This window comes from Salminus brasiliensis, chromosome 23, assembly GCF_030463535.1.
Source record: "Salminus brasiliensis chromosome 23, fSalBra1.hap2, whole genome shotgun sequence".
In the NCBI taxonomy this organism is placed as follows: domain Eukaryota; kingdom Metazoa; phylum Chordata; class Actinopteri; order Characiformes; family Bryconidae; genus Salminus; species Salminus brasiliensis.
In genome coordinates this window covers 23659790-23685823 of record NC_132900.1, presented here as the reverse complement: position 1 = coordinate 23685823, position 26034 = coordinate 23659790, and the positions used below count along the sequence as shown (strand labels likewise).

The window sequence follows — 26034 nt, the reverse complement described above, 5'->3', positions numbered from 1 at the left end:
TCAGGATTTGTGTTTCTAGTGGGAACTCTAGTGGTAAACAAGGTGGGTATTCCACGGATCGAGCTAACTCGGTAAGCCGGGCTTTTAAGACAGGCCCGACTCGGTTCCACGAAATAGACTAGACTTAAGTCTCGCTCAGTTACTACAGCAACATATACGTTTGTATGAACCTGCTCTGTCCCAGGCCAGAGGTGACGTTTAGCTTAGCTAGACCGCTTCCATTGGATGAGCCGTGTGATGTCATTGTCTCGCCGGCTGGGAAACAAAATAGAGGAACAAGGTTCCTCCGCAGTTCTATTCAATAAATTGCTGGGTATGAAGCATACATTTTTATACATTTAATTGAGTACTGTGGTTAAGTATTAGTTTGGAAGAATTACAGGTTAGACGGGAGCAGCTGAAAGAGCTTGAGTGTAAGGAGTCTGTAATGATTTTCTCTGCCTATTTTCTGGTTCTTGAGCAGTACAAGTCCTGAATGGAGGGCAGAGAAGCACCAATGATTCTCAGCTGTTCTCACTGTTCGCTGCACTCAGTTCCTGTCCTGTTTTGTGGCTGCTCCAAACCAGACTGTGATGGATGTACACAGGATGGATTCAAAGACTGCAGTGTAGAACTGGCTCAACTGGCTCTGCTGGGCCTTTTTGAGGATGGACTCCCACTTCAGGTCATGAGAAATGGTGGTACCCAGGTAGCTGGGAGGTGTTTCCTAAAGTCCACTCACAGGTATATTTTTATCCAAATATTTCCTCTTTTGTGTTCAAATTCATACAAGCAATTAACATATGTTCATAATTGTTCAACATTTGTTAACATAATGGTGCAAAGTAAATGGATACAGACAACTAACGACCTTTCCATGATTTGCATACAGGTCATACAAATAATCCAAAATGCTGCTAACAGTGAAGGATGTAGGCTATGATTGACAATCGCCCATTTGTAACCAATCCAGTAGATGACGGAGCATGTGTAGTGTGCAAAGCATTCACGCTACCAGCTCAATGTGCTTTTCGGCTCTACTTATTTGAGCGCTACAGATATAGAAGACACAGTATTGTATATCTCTGTAAATTATTGGGGCCATATATTGAAAAGACAACTGGACGAAGTAAAGCCCTTACCAAACCCCAAACGGTCTGTATTCCTTTGGCGCTTCTTTGCCAGTGGCACAGTTCTGTACAGTGTTGGGGAAGCATAGGTTACTTGACCTCGCTCCTGAGTCCCTGCAAGATCTTATTACATATTATGAACCATCAAGATTACAGAGTCACAGACCTGCTGAAAGACGGACCGCTGGGGTTCCCACTACCTGCATCAGACCAGCTGCCACCCACCAGTCCGACCACCAGGCTCCCCCACCACCCATGATAATTATGAATGTGTTGCACACCTGAGCAGTACAACAGTCTTGGTGGTCGGACTTGTGGGTGGCAGCTGGGTGGCAGCCTATTTCATAGGAAAATCCTGAAACCAACAAACCAGTAGTGCTAGCAAACTGTAGCCTGTACCCCTGAGAAACTGGACTGGAACCAGTGGTGGACTACACGTGTTTGCCACTGGTCCACCTGAGTAGCTAGTGAGCCCCTGCTTTCTCTAATAGCATTGCAGATGTCAGTTCTACCAGGAGCAGGGATGCTGTGTGGTGGGTGAAATGTTAGGATTATTCTGTTGACATGGGATGGGAAATAAACTTTTTTTTTTTACTTTTATTTAACTTTTAAATTCAATATTTTTATTTAAAATGTCTCTTATTTAATGAGCCTCTGATTTCTTAACTTCTATTTACATTAAATGGTTCAGTTCGCTTCTAAAACGGGTGAATTGTAATTGCGAGTAGTGCATTGCAAGTTAGGAGAGAGGCATCATGTCATTTAAAAGAAAAATCTGGTTACCAGAAACACAAAGAAAGAAAAAAATACATGAGAGAGAAAGAAAGAGGGCATGTTGCACATTTGAGACATATTTGTTCACCAGGAAAGGTGGGTGTAGTCTGTGAGTGATGTTGTTGTTAGCTTAGTCCATAATGAAATTGGCTAACAGTTATTTAATATCTCAAGCATTTTAGAGAACATTTCACCCCTCTTTAAATTCTTAGCATTAAAAAGGATTGAAACACTGTTATTACCTTTCCATACCCTGGTGCAAAACTAAAGCACAAACCATGCTTTTATGCTCGTCTGTGTTGGTTTTTGCTGGTCTAGTGTTGGTCTGGTGCTGGTTTAGCTCGCCACCCCTAGGATGCCAGTGCTGGTTGTCTAGTATGATGGCATCCAAACATACTGTATATAGATTTTTCTGGTGACCAGCCATTATGGTCTATACTGTTTTTTTCCCAGCAGGGCTCATTTATTTTCACAAACTGTTGTGTTGTGTTTTCTTGTGTGTGTATGTGTGTATGTGTGTGTAATAAAGATATTCTAAAGTGTCAAAACTTCTGTGAAATCAAACTGTCCACTTAGGAAGCAACACTGATTGACAATCAATTTCACATGCTGTTGTGCAAATAGAATAGAACACAGGTGAAAATTATTGGCAATTAGCAAGACACACTCAATAAAGGAGTGGTTCTGCAGGTGGGGACCACAGACCACTTCTCAGTACCTATGCTTTCAGGCTGATGTTTTGATCACTTTTGAATGTTGGTGGCCATAGGAGGGCAACAACCCAGCAGCTGGACCGCTACCTCCGTCTTTGTGCAAGAAGGAACAGGAGGAGCACTGCCAGAGCCCTGCAAAATCACCTCCAGCAGGCCACAAATGTGCAATGAGGATATTTCATTCATTCAGATCTAGGATTTTTATGCTGCTGTTGTCAGTATAGTTTATAACCATTCAACAGTTGCCATGGTCAAAAAATGTGAAACTGGAAATGCCCTCCCTTTTTTATTTTTTAAAAATATGAAAACATTGGATATTTGAAAGATATATTGACTACCAAACTGGAGATGCCCCTGGCTTTCGTCAGAAAAGTGGTCACCTTAGTTTAAGATAAGGCCATATGTAACAGATGATGTGATAAACATAGTGTTGGCTTTCAGCAAAGTGCTACCCTTTTACCCACATTACCCTCAGTGTGAAAATAGAAGCAAGAGCCCTGGGACCGTTGCATGTTTCTGAACAATAGGGCTAATTTGCTGAGTAAAGAGTGTGTGAGAGGCAGAGAACACTACAGGAATATGAGGAATGTAGACCATGCTTTTGACCTCCAGCTGTCCGCTGTCTGTTATACTGGTTTTATTGGTTCTCTGTTCAGCAGAGGTACCAGTGATGGACACTAAAATATTACATTATATTATATTATTTTGATGTTGTGAAAGTGTATTTATCACTCTGGAATAGGTTATTCATTGGTTATTCATGGGTTGTAAACAGGTGTTGATGCACACTGATATGAAGTGTGTGCTTAGGAGACCACTTTCTTTTCTGCGACAGCAGCTCTTTTTAACCCAAATTTTCTAGTTGCAATGATGCTTTTAGAGAGTTAACATTTTCTTCTTGCAGGTCTTTCTCATAGTTTAATGGCATCTAATTACATTAATGTTGCTGTATTGGCGTCTTTGTTGGGACTACTGGAATAAGTCCGAATGAGGAACAGGACTAAAACAGGTATTCACAGCATCACTGAAAAGGAGATAAAACTATTCTACCCTGTTAGGTTCACTAAAAGCTAATTTTATTAATGATGGTATTGATTGTGATTTTAATAGTGTTGGTTTTGTTAAGTCCTATGTCCATTTATAAAATAATATAAATGTGATAAATAAGAGTTCTAGTGAAATCTAAAAATTCAATCTTACCTGGGACTGAGAAACACCTAAGGCCTCACAGTCACTGGCCACTGAACACACACACATCTGAGGAGAATGTTTAGAAGGATAATAAACTGCACATACGTGGGTATTATAAAGAGAGGGCAAGAAACCAAGCAGAGATAGGCAGGGTCTGGTCAGTGAAGCAGAAACACTGACATTTTTAGGAACATTTATCCCATCTCTTTCTAAGAGTATTGCTCTGATAGTGAAGATACATCTGAGTATCAGAATATCAGATTATCGAAATACTGGATTAAAATATTGGAATTTCAAAGTAATGGAGTATCAGAGTATCTGAATATTAGAGTATTCTAGTACCAAGAATATCAGAATAACAGAGAATCAGAATATTGGGGCATCAGAGTATTGGATTATGTGTCTTCACTGTGAAACACAGGCATGTAAAGTGTGTTGAAAGCCTCTCTAGAGAGGAGCTAATGTTGGCTTTGCATTGGGTGCAGCCGAGACCTTTTCTGATAAACCTGATGAGGCCCATCAGCACTCCAGAACACCACTTCACACATGCCCCACACCATGGGCTTTTAAGGAAGCTTCCTGTTTTAAATACAATCTGCTGTCAGTGCCACTTTTATAGTTCTCAAAGCAAATATGTATTTAATAAAAATATTATGTATAATAAAATCAGAACTTTTTGCCAAACAAACCAGGAATTCAAAACAGTGGAAACAGACAAATGTTGGACTCACACACACACGCTTGTTCTAAAATACGTACAGAGACACACACAAACACACACTGTCAAAACACTCGTTCTGGTTTTATTTAATAAAGAACAGAGATGTGACAAGAAGCTAGAGGCACAAAAGACAGGCTATCAAGGTAATGTTTGAATGATAGTAATATCAATATCAGTATCTGTATGAATAATGCAGAGTAATTGTAAAGTAGCTCTTTATGTACATTAGGTTTTCAACACTAAGCTTTTTTCTTTATACTATATATTTCTTTATAATTCAGAATATTGGAAATATTTTATAGAGAATATAATAATAATATTGTACATGCAACATTTTGGAGCTGTAATGGTAAATTAACCTCAGTAACCCTCCATTATTCAGGCAGTAGACCATTGAGATGGTTAGCAAAAACTCTTGAGAAAACTCAACTAACTGGGAAAGTTTGTTTCATGAATCTCACTCTGTGTCAAAAAGAATTCAGACACTTTTATTCAGCTGCTTAAATGTAATTGACTGGCATTTACACAAAGATGTGTTTATAATATACAATATTTATTTTGCTTTTAGAATTGTATCAAATGTATGTCAGTTTGTTGTTCAATCTATTAATCTGTCTATCTGTGCGCCTATCTGTCTTGACTATGTGATGTATTGTTAAAGCCCTATGGGTCGATGAGGTGAGCAGTCAGGCCTGTGGAGAGCCAGGGTGGAATGACCCATAAGTGAGTGATAAGTGAAGAGCAGATATGCAGCATTCCTGGCTGTCAGCCCAACCTCGATGTGGTTGGTATGGGGCACAGGCTGTGGGCGGAGTCTGAAGACAGCTGTGACCTTATAGGGTTAATATCACACAGGCTGTATTAGATATAAACCCCTCAAAACTGTAAACTTCAGCTGCATTGGTGTACTTGTCTTGCGTGAGTCCACTCTGTGTGTTTATCCTCCACAGAGTCAGCTCTGAGTCTACTCTGAGTCTACCTGAGCTCTAATTTGCTTATAAGGGCAGTGAGCTGACTGTCTCTCTCTTTCTGTCTCTCTTTCTCTCTCTGTATTTTAGGTTCAACTGAAACTACCTTCACTCTCTGACTCCAGTAAGAAAAAAAAGGTAAAATTGTTTTTTTACTGTTTACATTTTTAGTTTTTATTTTAACTTTTATTTTAAAATTCCTTTATTTCTTTTTTTTTTTAATCTATGTGTGAAACATGAATAAACTGTTAATCCCACAGGACAGATGTTCCTGCAAAAATATTTACTCATTTATAAACAGAGCAGAAACATTTCAAACTCTAAATGCTGTGACCTCTCTCAGGGCGGTCATGGGGGATGCTGAGATGTCAGTATTTGGGGCTGCAGCTCCTTACCTGCGGAAGTCTGAGAGGGAACGCCTGGAAGCTCAGACTCGTCAATTCGACATGAAGAAGGAATGTTTTGTGCCAGATCCAGAAAAAGAGTTTGTTAAGGCCTCCATCACGAGCCGAGAGGGAGACAAAGTGACCGTTCAGACAGAGGCTGGAAAGGTCTGTTCAAACTAGCACACCCCACTTATAATAAAATCAAACATTAATCCTGTGCTGTAACTGTTTTATACATTGTAGTGTTTAGAACCAACTAGTGCATTTAAAAAAATAATAACACTTGTGAATAATTAAGTTTAAAAAAGGTAAACTGTCATTTTATATTCATTTTATTATAAAGTGACATATTTCAAGCTCATGTACAAGCTCTTGTAGCTCATGAAAATCTGAAATTTAGTATCTCATATTTTCCTCTTGACAATGCCTTGTAGATTCTCTATGGGCTTCAGGTCTGGAAAGTTGGCTGGTCAACCAAACACAGCAATATCATAGTCAGCAAACCATTAGGTAGTAGTTTTGTCCAGTTATTTTTTTCCTTAGCCCAGGTAAGATACTTTTGGCTTTGTTTCTGGTTCAGAAGTGGCTTGATATTAGGAATTTGGCAGTTATAGCCATAGCAATGACGTTATGTGGCTTACCCTCCTCGTGGAGGGTGTCAATGATCATCTTCTGGACAACTGTCAAGTCGGCAGTCTTCCCCATGATTGTGGTTGTATGTGCTGAAATAGACTGGTGGTATTGGTCAAAAGTAAAACTGGTTACTGGTTTCAAATATGTCACTTGACTTGTAATGAATATAAAAGATACCGTTTTTGAAAAAAAACACAAATGACCTTTTCACAATATTCTATTTTTTGAGATGCACTACTACACTGTGCTGATGCTGTTGTTTGTTTCTCAGACTCTGACTTTTAAGGACAGTCAGATTCTGCAACAGAATCCTCCCAAGTTTGATAAGATTGAAGACATGGCTATGCTGACCTTCCTCCACGAGCCAGCCGTGCTGTTCAACCTGAAGGAGCGCTACGCTGCCTGGATGATCTACGTAAGTTAGACTCCTAAGACCAGCTGAACGCTATGGTTTTGTGTGAAAGGCATGACAGTGTATGTGTGTGTTTCTCTTATAGACGTACTCTGGACTTTTCTGTGTGACAGTCAATCCCTACAAGTGGCTGCCGGTATACAATCAGGAGGTGGTGATTGCCTATAGGGGCAAGAAGAGGAGTGAAGCTCCTCCTCACATCTTCTCCATCTCTGATAATGCATATCAGTACATGTTAGCAGGTAAATGCTATATGAATATGTGAAGAACAGGACACTGAAAGGAACACATAATGAAACAGGGAGTCAGTTTTGCTTTTCGGCAACCGGGACACATGAAGAATCTCGAACCAGCAGGAAAATTGTGAACATTTAAGGAGTTTCTTTTCTTTTTGTTGGAACCCCAGTTATAAGAGCACATCTTACTGCATACTTTGCTGTTTTACCATGAAGAAACAGCAGGTTTCTGAATATAGAACATACATAAAATCATAATCATTATCAAGCTGTTTTAAAGTCATGGTGGTTTTCTGTGTTTATTCACTCTGTTATCTAAGCCTCGTATGAAGATCACACTGAGCAGTTTAGTCTTTCATCAGCGCAAACAGTCTTAGATTCAGATTCCACATTGTTGTAAATCCGCTGTAGATGTGTGAGTTAGTCAGGGTTTCTGAGTGCTGTGTGAACAAACAGTGAACTGATGTTTTGTGTTGTTCAACAATCAAATTTGTTTCTCTTTAGATCGAGAAAACCAGTCAATCCTGATCACGTAAGTTTTCAAAAAATCACAGCAGTATAAATCTCATTGTTTATAGATTTATCAGGACCGTTTCAGTCAGTGATGCTAATGTTGCTAACAGTGAATAAAAGTGAATAGTCACCAAATAGCATCAAACATGTGGGCTAACAGAAAATATCTGTAGAAATGAGTTTTGTATCTGTAGAAGTGATGTTTAATATCTCAGTATTTATGCACATAGTTAATGAATGTGATTATTGTAAATGAGAGCTAATAAGGAACCTGGTTTCTGAATGGGGTTAAAGTGGAGAATCTGGAGCTGGAAAGACTGTGAACACCAAGAGGGTCATTCAGTACTTTGCCAGCATTGCAGCCAGTGGAGCCAAGAAGGACGCAGCTGCTCAAAACAAGGTTTTACTACACATTTTTGATAAACAGTTTGGTTTCGAAGCTCATATTAATTTTTTTAATTTACTGTTTAACTTTTCAGGGAACTCTGGAGGATCAGATCATTCAGGCCAATCCGGCACTCGAGGCATTTGGAAATGCCAAGACCATTAGAAACGATAACTCATCTAGATTTGTAAGGAGTGCTTTCTCTCTTTCTTTCTCTCTTTCTCTCTTACACACACACACACACACACATAGCCACTCATACATTAACACTTCACACGTCCATGATTTTGTTTTCTTTATTCAGGGTAAATTCATCAGAATCCATTTCGATACAAGAGGGAAACTGGCATCAGCCGACATTGAGACGTGTGAGTTCCTCCACCTTCTCACCCTGAAAAACACAAACATCTACGACTCAAACTGACTATTTTTCAAAAACGTCCCACACTTCCATAAGAAGATAATTCACGTGTACTGGACAAAAAGATGAACTGATATAGAAATAACAATGATGTTGGGCTCACTTTTTCTCACTTTAGATCTCCTGGAGAAATCTCGTGTGATCTTTCAGTTGAAGGCCGAGAGAGATTATCACATCTTCTACCAGATCTTATCAAACAAAAAACCTGAGATACTCGGTGAGAACATATATATTTAACATATTAAATATATACACTGAAGATATCCACTGAACCTATTTGATACAAGGCAGATTTGAGTCTGAACAACATAGGAAGCCACCAGGGGTGGCTACACACACACACAGTACAAATGACATCATGGTGAAGTAGTCCTTACATTTCGAACCAACTCTGATGCTATATCTCAGCTTAACTGACAACATGAAAGTAAAAACTCCCTAAAAACACCAAAGCAACCACACCAAAACATCTCCTAAAACATCTCCTTTAAAATGTCTTACAAAACTACAACTAAAAGTCTAAACACAACTAAAATAAATACAAATCCCAAACAAACGCCATTTATGGGAGCAATCCTATGAAGCAATATCATGATGTCACCACATGGGTCAATTAACTTTGGCATAGTGTTTGCCCTTGTTCTAGTTATGGTCTAAGATGTATAAGATTTGTCTCTGCACTTAAAACCTGAGAGAATCTAGGAAAATTGTATTTAGTAAAATCAGTCACACTGCTATCAAATAAACCACAATTTATTCATAATACAATTGCTAAAGGAGGGGTTTGCCTAGGGTGCCATACAAGCTAGAACTGCCGCTATACTAAACACATATATTGAACATTTATACTAGAAATATGTAATATTTTAAATCTACATGCATTTGATTTTTCATCTGTCTAACAGAGATGTTGCTGGTTACCCAAAACCCGTACGACTACTCCTTCATTTCTCAGGGAGAAACCACCGTTCCTTCTATCGATGATGCTGAGGAGTTAATGGCCACAGATGTACGTATGCAGTTTAGAGATTTAAATTTTTTATTTATATTATTATTTATATTACTACATCTTTGAACACAGACTGCACCCCAAATATACCCTCCACACCTGCATGAACAGATTCTCTCCATAAGACACTAATTGCAATCATAATCCTCATAGCTTTGACTGTCTGTTTACAAACATGAACACAGGTAGAACGTCCAGATTTCAGAAGAGACTGTTAACAGTAGTGAGGTGTGGAGAGCTGCTGTAACTAATATCTATTTCCCACAGAATGCTTTTGATGTCCTGGGCTTCACACAAGAGGAGAAGAACTCTGTGTACAAGCTGACTGGAGCCATCATGCACTATGGGAACATGAAGTTTAAGCAGAAACAGCGTGAGGAGCAGGCCGAGGCTGATGGAACTGAAGGTGTGACTAAAGCATTTACAAAGACAAACAGGCTGAAATCAAGTCTCACAAATCAAAAGAAATAATAATATTCACATTTAAATACGGTTTCTTTTTACAGATGCCGACAAAGCAGCCTATCTAATGGGCCTAAACTCTGCTGACCTCATTAAAGGCCTGTGCCATCCCCGAGTGAAAGTAGGAAATGAGTGGGTGACCAAAGGACAGAACGTCCAGCAGGTAAAGAGACCCCTTTTGAAGAGTTAGGTATAAGCATTCCAACAGATCCTCCTACAGCTCACTCAGATATGGGTATTAACAGAATACATGTAACAGCGTGACGTAAACAGGATTAGGTTACAATAAAAAAAATAATTACTAGCAGGGTTACAGTTTATAAATATCCACTCTTACAGTGTTTATAATCGAGTGAGCGTGAGTGCGTTTGTGAGATGCTAATGTTCCTTTGAACTTTTTCATTCTGTATATTAATGACTCACACAGCGCCCCCTGCCGATGAATAATCTTTATCTTGTCTTCCCTGCATGGCTTTAAAAATGCTATGTACAACTTCAAGAAAGCGATAAAAAAGAATATCACTATTCATTATAAATTATATTATACACCATATTACATTATAGTCTTCTAGTAGTAAATATTATTTCAGATTCTAAAGACTCCACTTGAATTTAGAGAAACATTTGAAGGTAAAAAAAACGCTATTGGATTCAGATTAGCTAGAACTGCTGTACGATTAGCTGAGTACTAAATGCTGTGTTGTCTAAATTTTTCTAATTTTGAACTTGTAAGCTAAATCTTATATATCCTTGCTGCCATAATAAAGCCTTCCCAGATTCTCCATTTTAATGTTTTTGGTTACTTACAAAATCTAAAAAGCCAGCAGCCCTTTACTACTGTTACTGTTCTGCTAGAACAAACAGCATTCACATGCAAACCAGACCAGCATAAACCAATATAGAACGTCTATAGATGAACATGGAATTCTTGTTCGTTTAAATTGTTTGTTTTAGTCAGATGTTTGATCATTTTATGATGAATGAACCAATATAAATTCAAAAACAATATTGCATTTTTATCTTTTCAGAATAGCTTTGAAAATGTATAACTTTTTTCCTTTCCTTGTATTTCCATTTTGGAGATAACAAAAAACCTTGTTAATAATTGTTTCCTAGACCCAAGATTGTTTGATGTGGACATGAGACTGTTTGGTATTTGGTGTAGCTACAGGTTCATGTGAATTTATACATAAAGTTTGTCTTTTGTCTTTATTTAACATATATATGACTTTAAAAAGACAAGTTATCCAGACGTAATAGGAAGTAATCAGATTGCATTACTTTTATATAGAAATCCTTGAGGTTACATTACAATTACATTTTTGGAGAGTTATTTAGTCATTTGTATCAACATGTTTGTGAAATAACCCCTTCCAACCCGAGCATACTGTCCCTGCAGGTGAACTACGCAGTGGGGGCACTGTCTAAAGCAGTGTATGAAAAGATGTTCCTCTGGATGGTGGTTAGAATCAACCAGTCTCTGGAGACAAAGCAGCCAAGGCAATACTTCATTGGCGTGCTGGACATTGCTGGCTTTGAGATCTTTGATGTAGGAGAACCTATAAGCACACACATACACACACACACAAATACACACACACACAAAGAACAAAGTTTGGATAAACTAAAATAAACATGTCTAGTCCATGATGCTAGTGACTAAATGCGAGGGTAATGAAGTAAAAGATTAGAATTTCAGGAAAGCTGTGGTTCTGTCACTCCCATATGCTCCTTTTAGTGCACACAGTTTATGAATCCTGTCAGAGAACACATTCCTAAATCACATATTTTGTTCCTTTATTTACAGTTTAACACCTTTGAACAGCTCTGCATTAACTTTACCAATGAAAAATTGCAACAGTTTTTCAACCATCACATGTTTGTTCTGGAACAAGAGGAGTACAAAAAAGAAGGCATTGAATGGGAGTTCATTGACTTTGGGATGGACCTGCAGGCCTGCATTGATTTAATTGAGAAGGTGGGTGGTCCATAAGAAGCTGTAGATGTCTGCTTTGGTTTTGTTGAGAGACGTTCTGACTCTGACTCTTACTCTTTCAGCCTATGGGTATCATGTCCATCCTTGAAGAGGAATGCATGTTCCCCAAAGCCACAGACGCCACATTTAAAGCAAAGCTTTATGATAATCACCTGGGCAAATCCAGCAACTTCCAGAAGCCCCGGATTGTGAAGGGCAAAGCTGAGGCACACTTTGCCCTGGTTCATTACGCCGGCACTGTGGATTACAACATCAACAACTGGCTGGTGAAGAATAAGGATCCGCTAAATGAAACGGTAGTCGGACTTTATCAAAAGTCTTCACTGAAGCTGCTGTCATACCTGTTTGCACACTATGCCAGTGCAGACTCAGGTAAACAAGGTTCATTTTTGAGTTTACTAGTATTGACTGAATATTTTTCACCAAGAAACATATTTACATGAGAACTGAAGCACAATTTAACTTGAATTCAGGCTGATTATTAAAACTATTAAAAGTTATTTAAACTAAATCAAATTTCTCCAATAAACGTTTTACATTTGCTATTAAATCCTGAAACAGAATTCAGTTTCACTCCTTTTTAGATTTTAAATTTATAGTTTCAAAATATCTGACCCACCTGAAGAAAAAACAGCTACTTATCACTCAGAGAAGTATGGTCTCCATATGTTTTTCAGAAGTCTGTCAGTGACTGTCAACAGGTTTCCTGGGGGATATATCAGGGCTTTTAAATCTCCCCTGTGCTGTTTTTATTTCAGCTATGTCTGAAAGTTCTAGTGGCAAAAAGGAGAAGAAGAAGAAAGGGTCATCTTTCCAGACAGTGTCTGCGCTTCACAGGGTGGGTGCAAATCTACCCAAGTCACAGAAAGCAGTGTTTTATGTTTTCTTTCTGATGGAACCAACTCTGTTGATTAAATTAATGTTGTTAACTGACAGGAAAATCTCAACAAGCTGATGACAAACCTGCGCTCGACCCATCCTCACTTTGTACGCTGCATCATCCCCAATGAGACCAAAACTCCTGGTGCAATGGACAACCCACTGGTTATGCACCAGCTGCGCTGTAATGGTGTTCTGGAAGGGATTCGGATTTGCAGGAAGGGCTTCCCCAACAGAATACTGTACGGAGACTTTAAACAGAGGTACTGGAACATCACCAAAGAGACACACTAATGAATAATGTACTCAGGACAACTGTAAGTAATTTCTCCTCAAATGTGCCAGATACCGCATCCTGAACCCAGCGGCCATCCCAGAGGGTCAATTCATCGACAGCAGGAAGGGAGCTGAGAAACTGCTGGGTTCGCTTGATATCGATATCCAGCAGTACAGGTTTGGGCATACAAAGGTAAGAGTGTCTTTTAGATTTGTTTAACACTTTACAGTTTGGAATTACTGCATTACGAAAGAAGATGATGTGTTTTTTAGGTGTTTTTTAAAGCAGGTCTGCTGGGTCAGCTGGAGGAAATGAGAGACGAGCGCCTGTCTAAAATTATCACAGGAATTCAAGCACGGTCTCGAGGCCTTCTCTCAAGAATTGAGTACCAGAAGATGGTGGAACGCAGGTTAGACAATTAGTTGGTTTCCTTCAGCTATTTCCAAAGATGTATACTGTGAGATTGAGATTACTGTTTTATTTACTGTTTCTTTGAATCCAAAAGGGATGCCTTACTTGTGATCCAGTGGAATGTGCGTGCCTTCATGGGCGTGAAGAACTGGCCTTGGATGAAGTTGTTTTTCAAGATTAAGCCATTACTGAGATCAGCTGAAGCGGAGAAGGAAATGGCCAACATGAAAGAGGAGTTCCTGAAGCTCAAAGAGGCGTATGCCAAGTCTGAATCTCGTAGAAAGGAGCTTGAAGAAAAAATGGTCTCTCTTCTCCAAGAGAAGAATGATCTTCAGCTTCAAGTTCAGGCGGTAGGTCAGAAAGGCTATGCAAAGAAATTTGCTATTTGAAAACCCTTATTCAGATATGTAATGTCTTTCTTGCTGCTAACAGGAGCAGGACAATCTCTGTGATGCTGAAGAACGGTGTGAGGGGCTGATCAAGAACAAGATCCAAATGGAAGCCAAAATCAAAGAGCTGACTGAAAGACTGGAGGATGAGGAGGAGATTAATGCAGAGCTAACAGCTAAGAAGAGAAAGCTGGAGGACGAGTGTTCTGAGCTCAAGAAAGACATAGATGATCTTGAGTTGACACTGGCTAAAGTAGAGAAGGAGAAACACGCCACAGAAAACAAGGTTCATAAATAAAGAAATAAAGTTTACTGAAATCAACAAAGACATTTTTCTTGAGGTGTTTACAAAAGTATTTATTATAGGTGAAGAATCTGACTGAAGAAATGGCAGCACTGGATGAAATCATAGCCAAGTTGACCAAGGAAAAAAAAGCTCTGCAGGAGGCTCATCAACAAGCCTTAGATGACCTACAGAGTGAGGAGGACAAAGTTAACTCCCTCACCAAAGCCAAAGTCAAACTGGAGCAGCAAGTGGATGATGTAAGTAAGTAAAAAAGTCTATTTCAGACCAACTGTTCTCAGATCTGCATGTTTAACAATTGCTTATTGTTTTGCAGTTAGAGGGATCTCTGGAGCAAGAGAAGAAGGTCCGAATGGATCTTGAAAGGGCAAAGCGAAAGCTAGAGGGAGACCTAAAGTTGACCCAAGAAAGCATAATGGACCTGGAAAATGACAAACAACAACTTGAGGAACGTCTTAAGAAGTAAGATAAAACTGGAAAAAAATCATTTTAATGGGTTTATTTATAGAAAAGGCAAAGCACTAGCTTCATTAAATCTCAGTACTAATATCAGTAACTGAACGTTGGTTGGTGCTATGGGGTTTTGTGCAATTTCACACTCAAAACAGGGCTTTACTGGATTCTCCAAAGGGACAAAGCAAGTATATTCAGTACTACCTTTTCTCTCTCTCTCTCCCTGTCTCTCACACACATACTTACTGCATATACTAATGGTATTATATTTTATCTGTTTTGATTAGGAAAGACTTTGAGATTGCGCAGCTCAACAGTAAAATCGAGGATGAGCAGGCCATGATTGCCCAGCTCCAGAAGAAGCTGAAAGAGCTACAGGTAGTTATTTTTCAGTCTTACTGCAACAGTGGCATTATTAAGTGTGCAAACAGGGAAGCAAATGTGAGCTGGTTGTTCTGTAGGCACGGGTGGAGGAGCTGGAGGAGGAGCTAGAGGCAGAAAGAGCTGCCAGGGCTAAGGTGGAGAAGCAGAGGGCAGACCTGGCGCGAGAGCTGGAGGAGATCAGCGAGAGGCTGGAGGAGGCTGGGGGGGCGACAGCGGCCCAGATCGAGATGAACAAGAAGAGAGAGGCAGAGTTCCAGAAACTGCGCCGAGATCTGGAGGAGGCCACTCTGCATCATGAAGCCACAGCTGCTACCCTGAGGAAGAAGCAGGCTGACAGCGTGGCCGAGCTTGGAGAACAGATTGACAACTTGCAGAGGATCAAACAGAAACTGGAGAAGGAGAAGAGCGAGCTGAAGCTGGAGCTGGATGACGTGGTTTCCAGCATGGAGCAGATTGTCAAGTCCAAAGTAGGTTTTGAATAAACATCGTAATAATCACTAAATATTCAACTTTAATAGACTTTTATTTCACAGTACAGTACAGATACGTGACACAGCCTTCAGCATTTGTATACCTGTCCTCTATTAATTCTAATAATAAGCTTTATTTATACAGTACTTTCTATACTCAGAGAATCTCAAAGTGCTCAAGAAATATAATCTAAGAAAAAGAAAACATAAAATAAAATGTTTCAGAAGAGTGCACTGAAGCACTTACATCTTGGTATCTCAACCATCATTTAGCAGAAATGCACATGACCAGTAGTGCTTTTATCAGATGTTACCAGAACACTTCTGTGATCGTCGGTATAAATTAATCTGATGCATCTGATCATTTAATCTCTGGATAGACTAACCTGGAGAAGGTCAGCAGGACTCTGGAGGACCAGCTGAATGAATATCGGAACAAATGTGAGGAAAACCAAAGATCCCTGAATGATTTCTCCACTCAAAAGGCAAAGCTTCAGACGGAGAACGGTACGTTCAGGATTCTGTGATGATTGATTTTTTATGATTTATAAATTTATCACATTAGAATGAAGCAATGAAAACTTTGCGTATTGGTTCAATCTCCACAGATGAACTTTCAAGACAGTTAGAGGAAAAAGAATCTCTAATCTTTCAACTCACGCGAGGAAAACAGTCATACAGTCAGCAGCTGGAGGACCTAAAGAGGCAGCTAGAAGAGGAGATGAAGGTAAAATATTATATTGTACTTTATTTATACTGGACTACACTCTATGGTACTGTATGTATACTGTGTTGTATATTATAATGCAGATATACTATTGGTACAGGTATACAATTTGCTACACTACTCATCATATTGTGTTTGCATTACATCAAAAATACTGAAGGCTTGTGAAATGTGTGAAGTGAAGCAGATGCTGCTATAATCAGCACATGAACAAACAGAATGTTTCTACTAAATAAATTCGGCAAAGGTTTATTAAGTGTATGTAAAACTTCATTGTTTATTATGTGATTAGTAAGTAATCCCTCAATGTGAGGAATGTGGTGTCCTGAAGCTCTCTGCTCTGGTTCCTTCAGGCTAAGAACGCTTTGGCCCATGCAGTGCAGTCTGTTCGCCATGACTCTGACCTGCTGCGAGAGCAGTATGAGGAGGAGCAAGAGGCTAAAGCAGAGCTGCAGCGCAGTCTCTCTAAAGCTAATGCTGAGGTGGCTCAGTGGAGGACCAAGTATGAAACTGATGCCATCCAGAGAACAGAGGAGCTAGAAGACGCCAAGTAAGATCTATAACCTTTAAACTGTCCCATTCTATTGGCCAGTGCTTTTCTATGGAGATATTACAAGTTGTATGTGAAGGCCTGTTTCAGCAGCTAAACTCACTTATTTGCCATCCAGATGTTTTTTAAATGTATGTTTTTATATTCTGAAATACTGTAAAGGTCCAGAAAGTAAGATCTTGCAGATCTTTGTACACTGATCTATTTATTCCCTGGAGTTTATTAATTCACAATCTAGAGCCTCTCTTCGTACTGAAGCTACTTACTGCTGAGTATCTCTAGACACAGAAAATGGAATTCAAAAATAAAAATGCTCACAGGAAGAAACTAGCTCAGCGTCTTCAGGATGCGGAAGAGGCTGTGGAAGCAGTCAACGCTAAATGTTCCTCTCTGGAGAAGACAAAACACCGGCTTCAAAATGAAATCGAAGATCTTATGGTGGATATGGAACGATCTAATGCAGCTGCTGCAGCTCTAGACAAAAAACAGAGAAACTTTGATAAGGCAAGTCTGAGCAATAACTGATTTGTTTAATATGTTTAACAGATGTACCATAGTAATCTCTTGTTGAACTACACAAGATGATTAACACACAGACTTAGCAAGCTAAGACCCATAACATCAAAAGGGGCAAACACTTACAGTCTTTTAGCAGACTTCACTAAATAGAAAATACAGTGTTTTTACCATTAGCAAACAACCTGAAAAGAATATTTGAAGACATTGGAAAATGAAGTCCCTTAAACATTTCCCCTGAAACACTTTTTTGTCATCTTTGTTATTTTACTCCTGTGTCGATCTGAAAAGTGGTTGATGGGGGAGTTTTCTACTTCTTCTCTGATTTGGCATTAAGGTTGAGGCTACACAAGGTTCAGGCACACCTAGATCATCTTTGCTATTGGAGTAATGAGACTGACACTGTATATGTTTAAACCATCTTTGTGATCCAATGTACTGGATTGTGTATATCAGGTCCTGTCTGAGTGGAAACAGAAATATGAGGAATCTCAATGCGAGTTAGAGAGCTCTCAGAAGGAAGCCAGATCTCTGAGTACTGAACTCTTCAAGTTGAAGAACTCTTACGAGGAATCTTTGGATCATTTGGAGACACTTAAGAGGGAGAATAAGATTCTGCAAGGTCTGATCATTCAACCCTGTTCGAAGGATGTGTTCTTTATATAGAATAAAAATTTAGTTTTAAACACTTTTTTTAACACAAAATTTAAAAGTGTTTTCAAGTGCGAATGTTTCATGTCTCAAGTATTTTTTTACAGAGGAAATAACAGATTTAACTGAGCAGCTAGGTGAGGGTGGGAAGACGGTCCACGAACTTGAGAAAGTCAGAAAACAGCTGGAGCAAGAAAAGGCTGAAATTCAAGCTGCTCTGGAGGAGGCAGAGGTAAGGGAAGAATACAGATTATAATATAATACGGATTATAAAGCTGCCACTTTGTGATGACTGAGAGTGTCTCCTTTATCTGGCAGGGATCTTTAGAGCATGAGGAGGGTAAAATCCTCAGAGCACAACTGGAATTCAACCAGATAAAGGCTGATATTGAACGCAAGCTGACCGAGAAGGATGAGGAGATGGAGCAGTCTAAAAGAAACTTACTTAGGACCATTGACACCCTGCAAAGCTCTCTGGAGGCGGAGACTCGCAGCAGGAACGAGGCTCTAAGAGTAAAGAAGAAGATGGAGGGGGATCTGAATGAGATGGAGATACAGCTAAGTCAGGCGAACAGGCAGGCAGCTGAGGCTCAGAAACAGCTCAAGAGCCTCCATGCTAACCTGAAGGTAAGACACATAGTATCTTAAAGTATAAAAAAGAAGAAAAAGCTAATACATACAGTAAGCGCACAATACCAATCACTTCCGATTCAGGACTGCCAGCTTCAGCTGGACGACTCTCACAGAGCCATCGATGATATGAAGGAGAACACTGCAATCGTAGAGAGACGTAACGTCCTGGTGCAGGCAGAACTGGAGGAGCTCAGAAATGTTCTAGAGCAGACAGAGAGAGGGCGCAAACTTGCAGAACAAGAACTGCTGGACGTCAGTGAGAGAGTGCAGCTCCTGCATTCCCAGGTGATCCATCCTTTTTATCCTGCAGCTTTTTTATCTTTGTTTTCTTTTATGAAATCACACAAGTGATCCTCCACCTGCAGAACACCAGCCTTCTGAACCAGAAGAAAAAACTAGAAGCAGACACCTGCCAGCTTCAGACAGAGGTGGAGGATGCCATACAGGAGTGCAGGAACGCTGAGGAGAAAGCCAAAAAGGCAATCACTGACGCAGCCATGATGGCAGAGGAGCTAAAAAAGGAGCAGGACACCAGTGCCCACCTGGAGCGCATGAAGAAGAACATGGAACAAACCATCAAAGACCTGCAGCACCGTCTAGATGAGGCGGAGCAGATTGCCATGAAGGGGGGCAAGAAGCAAGTGCAGAAGCTGGAGGCCAGAGTGAGTTAATCAACCACAACAGAACCATCTGACTTCTATAACGCCTCTCCAGTTCACACACATACACACTAACACCCACACACACTGGTCAATTACATACAGTTACATTCAGAAAAACTTACAAGTACTTATTAACAAACTGCATTAGGTCTCCTCTGTATAAACACATTTATATAAACTGCTCACATCTGCATCTGTGTGTAACCTGATCTTAGGTGAGAGAGCTGGAGAGTGAAATTGAAGCAGAACAGAAGAGAAGTGGCGAATCTGTGAAAGGAATTCGTAAATATGAGCGTCGCATTAAAGAGCTTACCTACCAGGTTTGACTCTAATCTGTTTCACCCTTAAATTCTATTAATTATTCTCAGATATTCACTAACAGAGCAGAATATTAGTCCTGTAAACTCACGCTTCATGTATTCTGCAGACTGAAGAGGACCGGAAGAACATCGCCCGCCTCCAAGACTTGGTGGATAAACTGCAGCTTAAGGTTAAAGCATACAAGAGAGCTGCTGAAGACGCTGTGAGTGATACTCTCAATCTGACTTTCTCAATCAAATTCTCTAAATCAGACATTCTCAATCACTATCTTAGTGAGTCGCTACGTTAGGTACATAACATAAAATAAAAGAAAATGTTGTAAAGGCCCATTTCACACCTGAACACATGGCTGATTTTCTTTATCTGCTCAATGTGTTTACTTTTCGTGGTCAGGACACGTTCAGATTGAGTCTCTAGCCAGTACACATTACAGGATTACGTTCAGGGTCCTTTAATAATAAAAAAAAATCTGTGGCCTAGAACCAACCAGCACAGATCAAGCCAGACTGAGAATCAGATCTAAAATCAAGGTAAAAATCACATAATCTTACCCCAGCTTTAGTCAGACTCTCACAGTGAGACTCCTGGTCCACAGTGAGACTGTCTTTATAAGATGTCTAACCGCACAGCACTTCTCTTCTCCAAACTCAGACAGTTCTGATCTGTTCTATCTCAGGAGGAACAGGCCAGCGTTCATTTGGGAAAGTTCCGGAAACTGCAGCATGAGCTGGATGAAGCTGCAGAGAGGGCCGACATCGCTGAGTCGCAGGTCAACAAAATGCGCGCAAAGAGTCGGGAAACAGGCCCAAAGGTGCAGTCAGGATATTCTAAATGCACAGAATAACACTAATTCCTTTAATTAAATTAATCTGTCATTGACATTTCTCTGTTCCTACAGAAAGGATTTGATGAAGAGTGAAGATAAGGAGATTCTCTGAGATCTGCAGTTTTTGATCCTAAATTGTCTAAATAAAGTCACTTCTGCAGCTGATATGTAGTTCTGTGTTTTATTAAAATGTATTTAAAATTGTTTCAGCCTTACAGGTATATAAAAAAGAAACATAAGTTTAAAAAATAGTAAAATTACATCAACAGATCACACTTGCACCCACAACCGAGGGAAAGAGAGAGAGAGAATGTGTAGAGAGGTGTTGAACAACTGTTCGCTGGTCATACTGAGGAGAGGTTCTGAATACTTCCCATCAATACTCAGACCCCAGGACCCTTCCCAGAACATCAGTGGTTCTCTGCACTTGTTTTCACAGCAATCCCTAACAGAAAACATCCCAATCTTCACGGGTCCTGTAATAGCACAAAAACCTCCAAGGCCTTGTCAATGAGACATAACTTGACAGTGCAGAGAATATTAAATATCATATATCCCTCTAAATTCTTAGGTAATACGTTGAAAAAAGAATATGCATTTATAAAACAAATTATAAAAAATAATACATTATTTTAAAAGAATAAGAAATTACAAAAAAAAAAAAAAAAAGTGTTTGGGGGTTGTCTCCACTCGCACCCTATCACCAGCCTTTCACCAGACCATTTACAGTTGATCATTGCCTCATTACTAGTCCATCAATACTCCATCATCAGCCCATCCTATCAAACACTAGTTCATCACCAACATAAATATGAAAGTATGTTGTGTGTTGGCAGATTTCACTTAGCACCACCACTGCACTGCGCCCAGGCCATGCCTGTTTTTAGTTCTGCTAAAAAACAAATACATACATGTGATAAATGATTACATAATACACTTAATTAATGTTTTACAACAGCTGCATGAAAATATGATAGAAATGCCTTATAAATTTGTACACGCAATAGTACAAAATTAGTAAGACTCGACTATTGCAACACCATTGTCAAGGTGTTCCAGCAGGAAAGGTTCTGACTAAAACCAAAATTTTACAATATCAGCCCAGTTCTATCAGCATTGGACTGGCTCCCAGTAAAAATCCATAATGATTATTCAATTCTTCAATTGATGTATAAAAGTCACATATGCACTTGTACCTGAATACATGTAAGATCACAATTACTAGATCACAGAGTTGTCTTACTGTCATGCTGGCTAGGTGTGGAAGAGACTAGCAACACTTGCAGGGATGGAACGAAGCAGGACTTAATTGAAAACGGCAGGATAAAGTCAAGTCAAGTCAGATTTATTTGTATAGCACTTTTTACAACTGTTGTCATCACAAAGCAGCTTTACATAAATAGTGATTAATAAAAGACAGAGACAAAGAAGAAAGAAGAAAATAATGTAAGACATGGTGGATCAAAGACCCCAAATGAGCAAGCCAACGGCGACAGTGGCAAGGAAATCTCCCTCAGAGCTGGAGGAAGAAACCTTGGGAGGAACCAAGACTCACAAGGGGGACCCATCCTCCTCTGGTCAGAACTATTTAAACATTAATGATAAACATGACCAAACCATAGTTAAAAATGGTTTTAACATGGTCACTAAACAGGTAGCAATGGTAGGCGGGTGAGCCGCTGGTCTGCTATGGGTGGTGGTGGGCGGGGGGCCTGCTGGTTGGCCCGGTAGGCGGCAGCTGTTTTGACGCAGGTAGAGGGGACCTCAGCGGGCAATCTTTCAGCAGGTCGGGCTGGGTGGCCATTTACTCGGAGAAGGTAAAAAGAGAGGGTTAGTTCTGAGAGGAATTTAATAGAGAGCAAAGAATGTTGGGCAGTATCAGAATGTGTCTGACAACTCTGGCAGGTCTGACTATAACAGCCTAATTAAAAGGAGAGAACCAGAAGGTAACACAGACACAAAACAGGGAATGTGAACAAGACAGGATAAACAAGGGTGCAGCAATCTAATGGTGAGTAATATAAACAAAACTTAACTTGACAAATGAAGCAGGACTGGGCCAAATATCAAACCAGGGACTGGGAGGATACAGAGCTTGGTAAAAGGGGAACAAACAGGGCAAGAAAACCAAACACTACAGAGCAATGCTGAGGCGGGACAGGGAAAACCCAAAAAACACTGAGCAGCGTAAAAGCGGGACAGGACAGAAACGAGAAACAAAACTCGGAGCAGTGCTTCGGAAATAGCTACGGAAAAAACAAGTCAAACCACAAAGCCAAGCTTCGGACTAGGGAGGAAAACAAGGAAGAAGGTAAACAAGAAACAAGACAAGGTGTCGGGTTTCCTTGGAACAGGCCAAAGTACACACTAACAATGCGAGGGGAGAGCACAATCGCAGTCCCCCACCACTAGAGATTATGCAGTTGAGATTCCCACATTTGGGGAATATTGAGAGATGTGCACAGTTGGTTGTTAATTAATAATGTGTCTCCTTTTGAATGCCATGATACTATATTTTATAAATATAATGTGGAATAATGTGGATAATACTTGTATTAATTATTGTCATTATTCTTTTTGGAAAATATATTAATATCTGCCAATGAAAAAGTGCAGGCCCTCTTTAAATTTGTTTATCTGCAACTTATTTCCTTCAAAATGTCTCTTATATGAAGAAACACAGAATTTTTGTTTTTAGAGCACATGGATAGTCATATGCATCACAGTGGACATACACAAGAATTTTAAGTGCAGGAAATATGTAGTAACAAGCATCTTTGTTTAAGATATCAAAAAAAAAAAAAAACATTACACCATTTTTACATACTACACTATTTTGGAAAGATGGTAGTGTGCTTAATAGGTAATTTGCCAGAGTTTTGTAATGCTTGTTACTTTGTGTTGTAAAATATGTTTTGTGTGGTTGATTGCTTATGCTTTTATCACCATTTGTGATTTGATAAAAAGCTTCGTATTTTAGCAAAACCTTTGGTGCTTTCTCTTTTCTGTTGAAGTTATTTTTCCCAAATTTGACATTGATTGCTGCTATGCATTTAAAGTTGTACACCACAATTTAGAATAGTGAGATAAAGCAAAACTAAATGCAGAAAAAGTCATTTCATGTTTCAAGAACATAAACTTCACTGTCAAAGTCACTTTATGGACGTTTGCCAGAATGTTAGAATCTCGGGTTGAGGAGTAGGAATGATTAAGGGAAGGCTTTTGGCTGTTCCTCAAGACATCCAGTGGGAGGGTCCTACTTTAATTAAGCACACATTTGTAGATTAAAACTTATGTATATTTAAATACACCTATGAATAAAAATATTACAATATAATAATATTAATCTTTTGAAAATGTTTAATTAATAAATAATGCTGAATTTTGTTTTTGGAAATGTATTTAAATATAAACACATTATGTACATATAATAATAGTCATTATTATTATTATTATTATTATTATTATTACGACTACAAGCAGCAGCAGCAGCAGTAGTAGTAGTAGTAGTAGTAGCGTATCTAGTTAAGTGACTTCGATTTTGAAATACGGTGTGCGTGCCGCCAGATTTCAGCTTCTTGTTTCGCAGCAGTTGGAGCGCTCCCTTAGAGTTAGCTGTCTGCTCAGCCCAAAGCTAAAGCTCTGTATATTAGTGTCTTCAGCCTGATAAAGCCCTATATATACATTATTAAAGAGATGAACTTCATACGTTCGACATTTTTACGCTTTGGAAGAGAGACAGTTGTCTGTCGGTGAGTTTGTTTGTTTTGAATCCCTTTTTTTTTAGATTACTTTAATTTGCGTCCTTTTCCGATTCTCCCCTTCACCTTCAATGGTGCAGCGGTTAGCTACAGCATTTAGCCTCAGACGACAGAATGGAACCGGTGCATCATTTAACGTGGAGCTAGCTAGCATGACCATATATTGGGAGGATTCAAGTAGGACCGTAGGCATTGGGTACGTGTTGAGGGTAGACGGGAGTTAAGATATATATCTAGCTATATCTAAATCATGCCACCATGATAATGAAAATTAATACATAAGAAATACATAAGTGTAATAAAAGTCTCATGCTAATGTTAAAAACCGAAGTGAACCAAATGAATAAATACATAAATAAAAAAATCAGGTAAAGTCAGAAGTAGATGTAGGTAGCTAGCTACTAGAAAAATAAATTGTGGCGGTAGGAATGCGGTACTTGTAAAAATCGCTGACTTTGTAATGTTAAATCCCGGACATTTTACACAATTTAACTAGCTATAGCTAGCTAGCTAGCTAGCTATTCACGCATTCAGGTCACGCTAACTGACAAGTCGGAAAAGCATATCCGTGCTAAAAAACTTTTTTTTTATTAAACCTTAGTGCAGACATTAATTTATAATTCACTATTTTAAGAATTGCTGCAAATTATTACATGACTATAACATTTTAAATAAAAAAACTAAACAGTATTCAAACAATTTAAACAGTAATTTAACAACCAGACGTATTTATATGTCGCTATGGAAAGGAGAATTGTCAGTAATATTTGATGAATGTTTACACATTTTTCCATTCATTCCATTTACTGGATAACAGTTGAGACCAAATGCTGTGATAACCTGCACTGTGATATTCAAACACGCCTGAAACACAGTTTGTGTCCCAAAGTATGCAAGTATGAGTGTTCGACGGTTTTCATCCTCCCTCAAAAATCTTCATTGGGCAGTCAACATGGATGAAAGTTTGTCTTGGTCAAAGCATGTCATCTAAAATGTCACCATTTACTATTATATAATACTACTTTTACTATTTACTATTATAAATACTATTTACGATTTCCCATTAATGAACACAGAAGTGTGATTATGGTCTTTTGTTTTTCGTTTTAATTTTATTGTTTGTATTTTGTGCAGAAAGTGAATGGAAGTTTAACCATGGTTACTGTTTTGTGTTTCAGGAGTGGAGGTGAGGTGTCTGCTTGTAGTCCGCTGCGCTCCTTCAGCTCCTGGATTTTATTTACAGATCGGAGACCCACAGGCTGCAGGCTGATGGGAGATGGGGACTCTCAGATTCCATCCTGGCACTGTCAGCAGGTTCGCACCAAGAAAAGAGGCACAGAATATCAGCCCAACAACATCAAGAGGAAGCGAACGCATGGCTGGATCAAACGAATTAGCACACAGGGCGGCATCGAGGTGATCCTGCGTAGAATGCTAAAAGGACGGCGATCTCTCTCACACTGATCACATACACACACACACACTGAAACTGTGTGAATGGCTGTTTGAATCTTATGAAAATAACAAGACTTTGTTCTTGTTTTGTTTTTGTTGATCAGAATAAAGTAGTGTGTAAACACTGTTGTTGTTATTAGTCCCTTTAACACTCAGAACACAGCAGTCAGGCTTTGTGTCGTTTCCTCAGCATGACCACGGAATGGGGCTGCAGGGCCTGGTGTCGGCATAAGAAATGTATTTGGAAAACAGTGGGAGAAAAAGATGTGAAGCACAAATTATTTGATGGGCAGAACAGTGCTGTGTTCAGATTTTCCAGCTCATTTCTCATTGTGGCACAGCAGTTTAGAACATGTAATAATCTGTTAATTATAATAATTTGTTAAAATACTAAAATTGTTATTAACACTCAATAAGGCCACTTTCTCACAAACAG

General features: G+C 39.3%; 1 protein-coding gene across 1 annotated transcript; it reads left to right on the top strand.

Moving 5' to 3' along the window:
- Window positions 1–262: 262 nt before the first annotated feature.
- On the top strand, window positions 263–20531 carry LOC140545571 (myosin-7-like). Its single transcript, XM_072668405.1, has 39 exons — window positions 263–723; window positions 5567–5614; window positions 5820–6027; window positions 6767–6910; window positions 6993–7149; window positions 7648–7675; window positions 7951–8056; window positions 8136–8228; window positions 8346–8409; window positions 8581–8679; window positions 9368–9471; window positions 9739–9877; window positions 9978–10096; window positions 11333–11482; window positions 11741–11911; window positions 11992–12301; window positions 12688–12767; window positions 12866–13071; window positions 13154–13277; window positions 13358–13494; window positions 13591–13846; window positions 13929–14171; window positions 14252–14428; window positions 14506–14651; window positions 14930–15020; window positions 15104–15493; window positions 15877–16003; window positions 16105–16223; window positions 16577–16773; window positions 17094–17277; window positions 17746–17911; window positions 18048–18172; window positions 18259–18567; window positions 18655–18858; window positions 18939–19235; window positions 19451–19555; window positions 19663–19758; window positions 20233–20367; window positions 20455–20531. Exons 3-39 carry the CDS (start codon window positions 5827–5829, stop codon window positions 20473–20475), a joined length of 5820 nt encoding a protein of 1939 aa, XP_072524506.1. The 5' UTR covers window positions 263–723; window positions 5567–5614; window positions 5820–5826; the 3' UTR covers window positions 20476–20531.
- Window positions 20532–26034: the final 5503 nt, after the last annotated feature.

What these genes read in the sequence shown, in the direction of transcription:
- LOC140545571 (XM_072668405.1), top strand. Translation starts at nt 5,827, where the DNA reads ATGGGGGATGCTGAGATGTCAGTATTTGGGGCTGCAGCTCCTTACCTG. An exon ending in ATATCAGTACATGTTAGCAG is followed by an intron (nt 7,150 to 7,647) that starts GTAAATGCTATA and finishes GTTTCTCTTTAG; the next exon opens with ATCGAGAAAACCAGTCAATC. An exon ending in ACGATAACTCATCTAGATTT is followed by an intron (nt 8,229 to 8,345) that starts GTAAGGAGTGCT and finishes TTCTTTATTCAG; the next exon opens with GGTAAATTCATCAGAATCCA.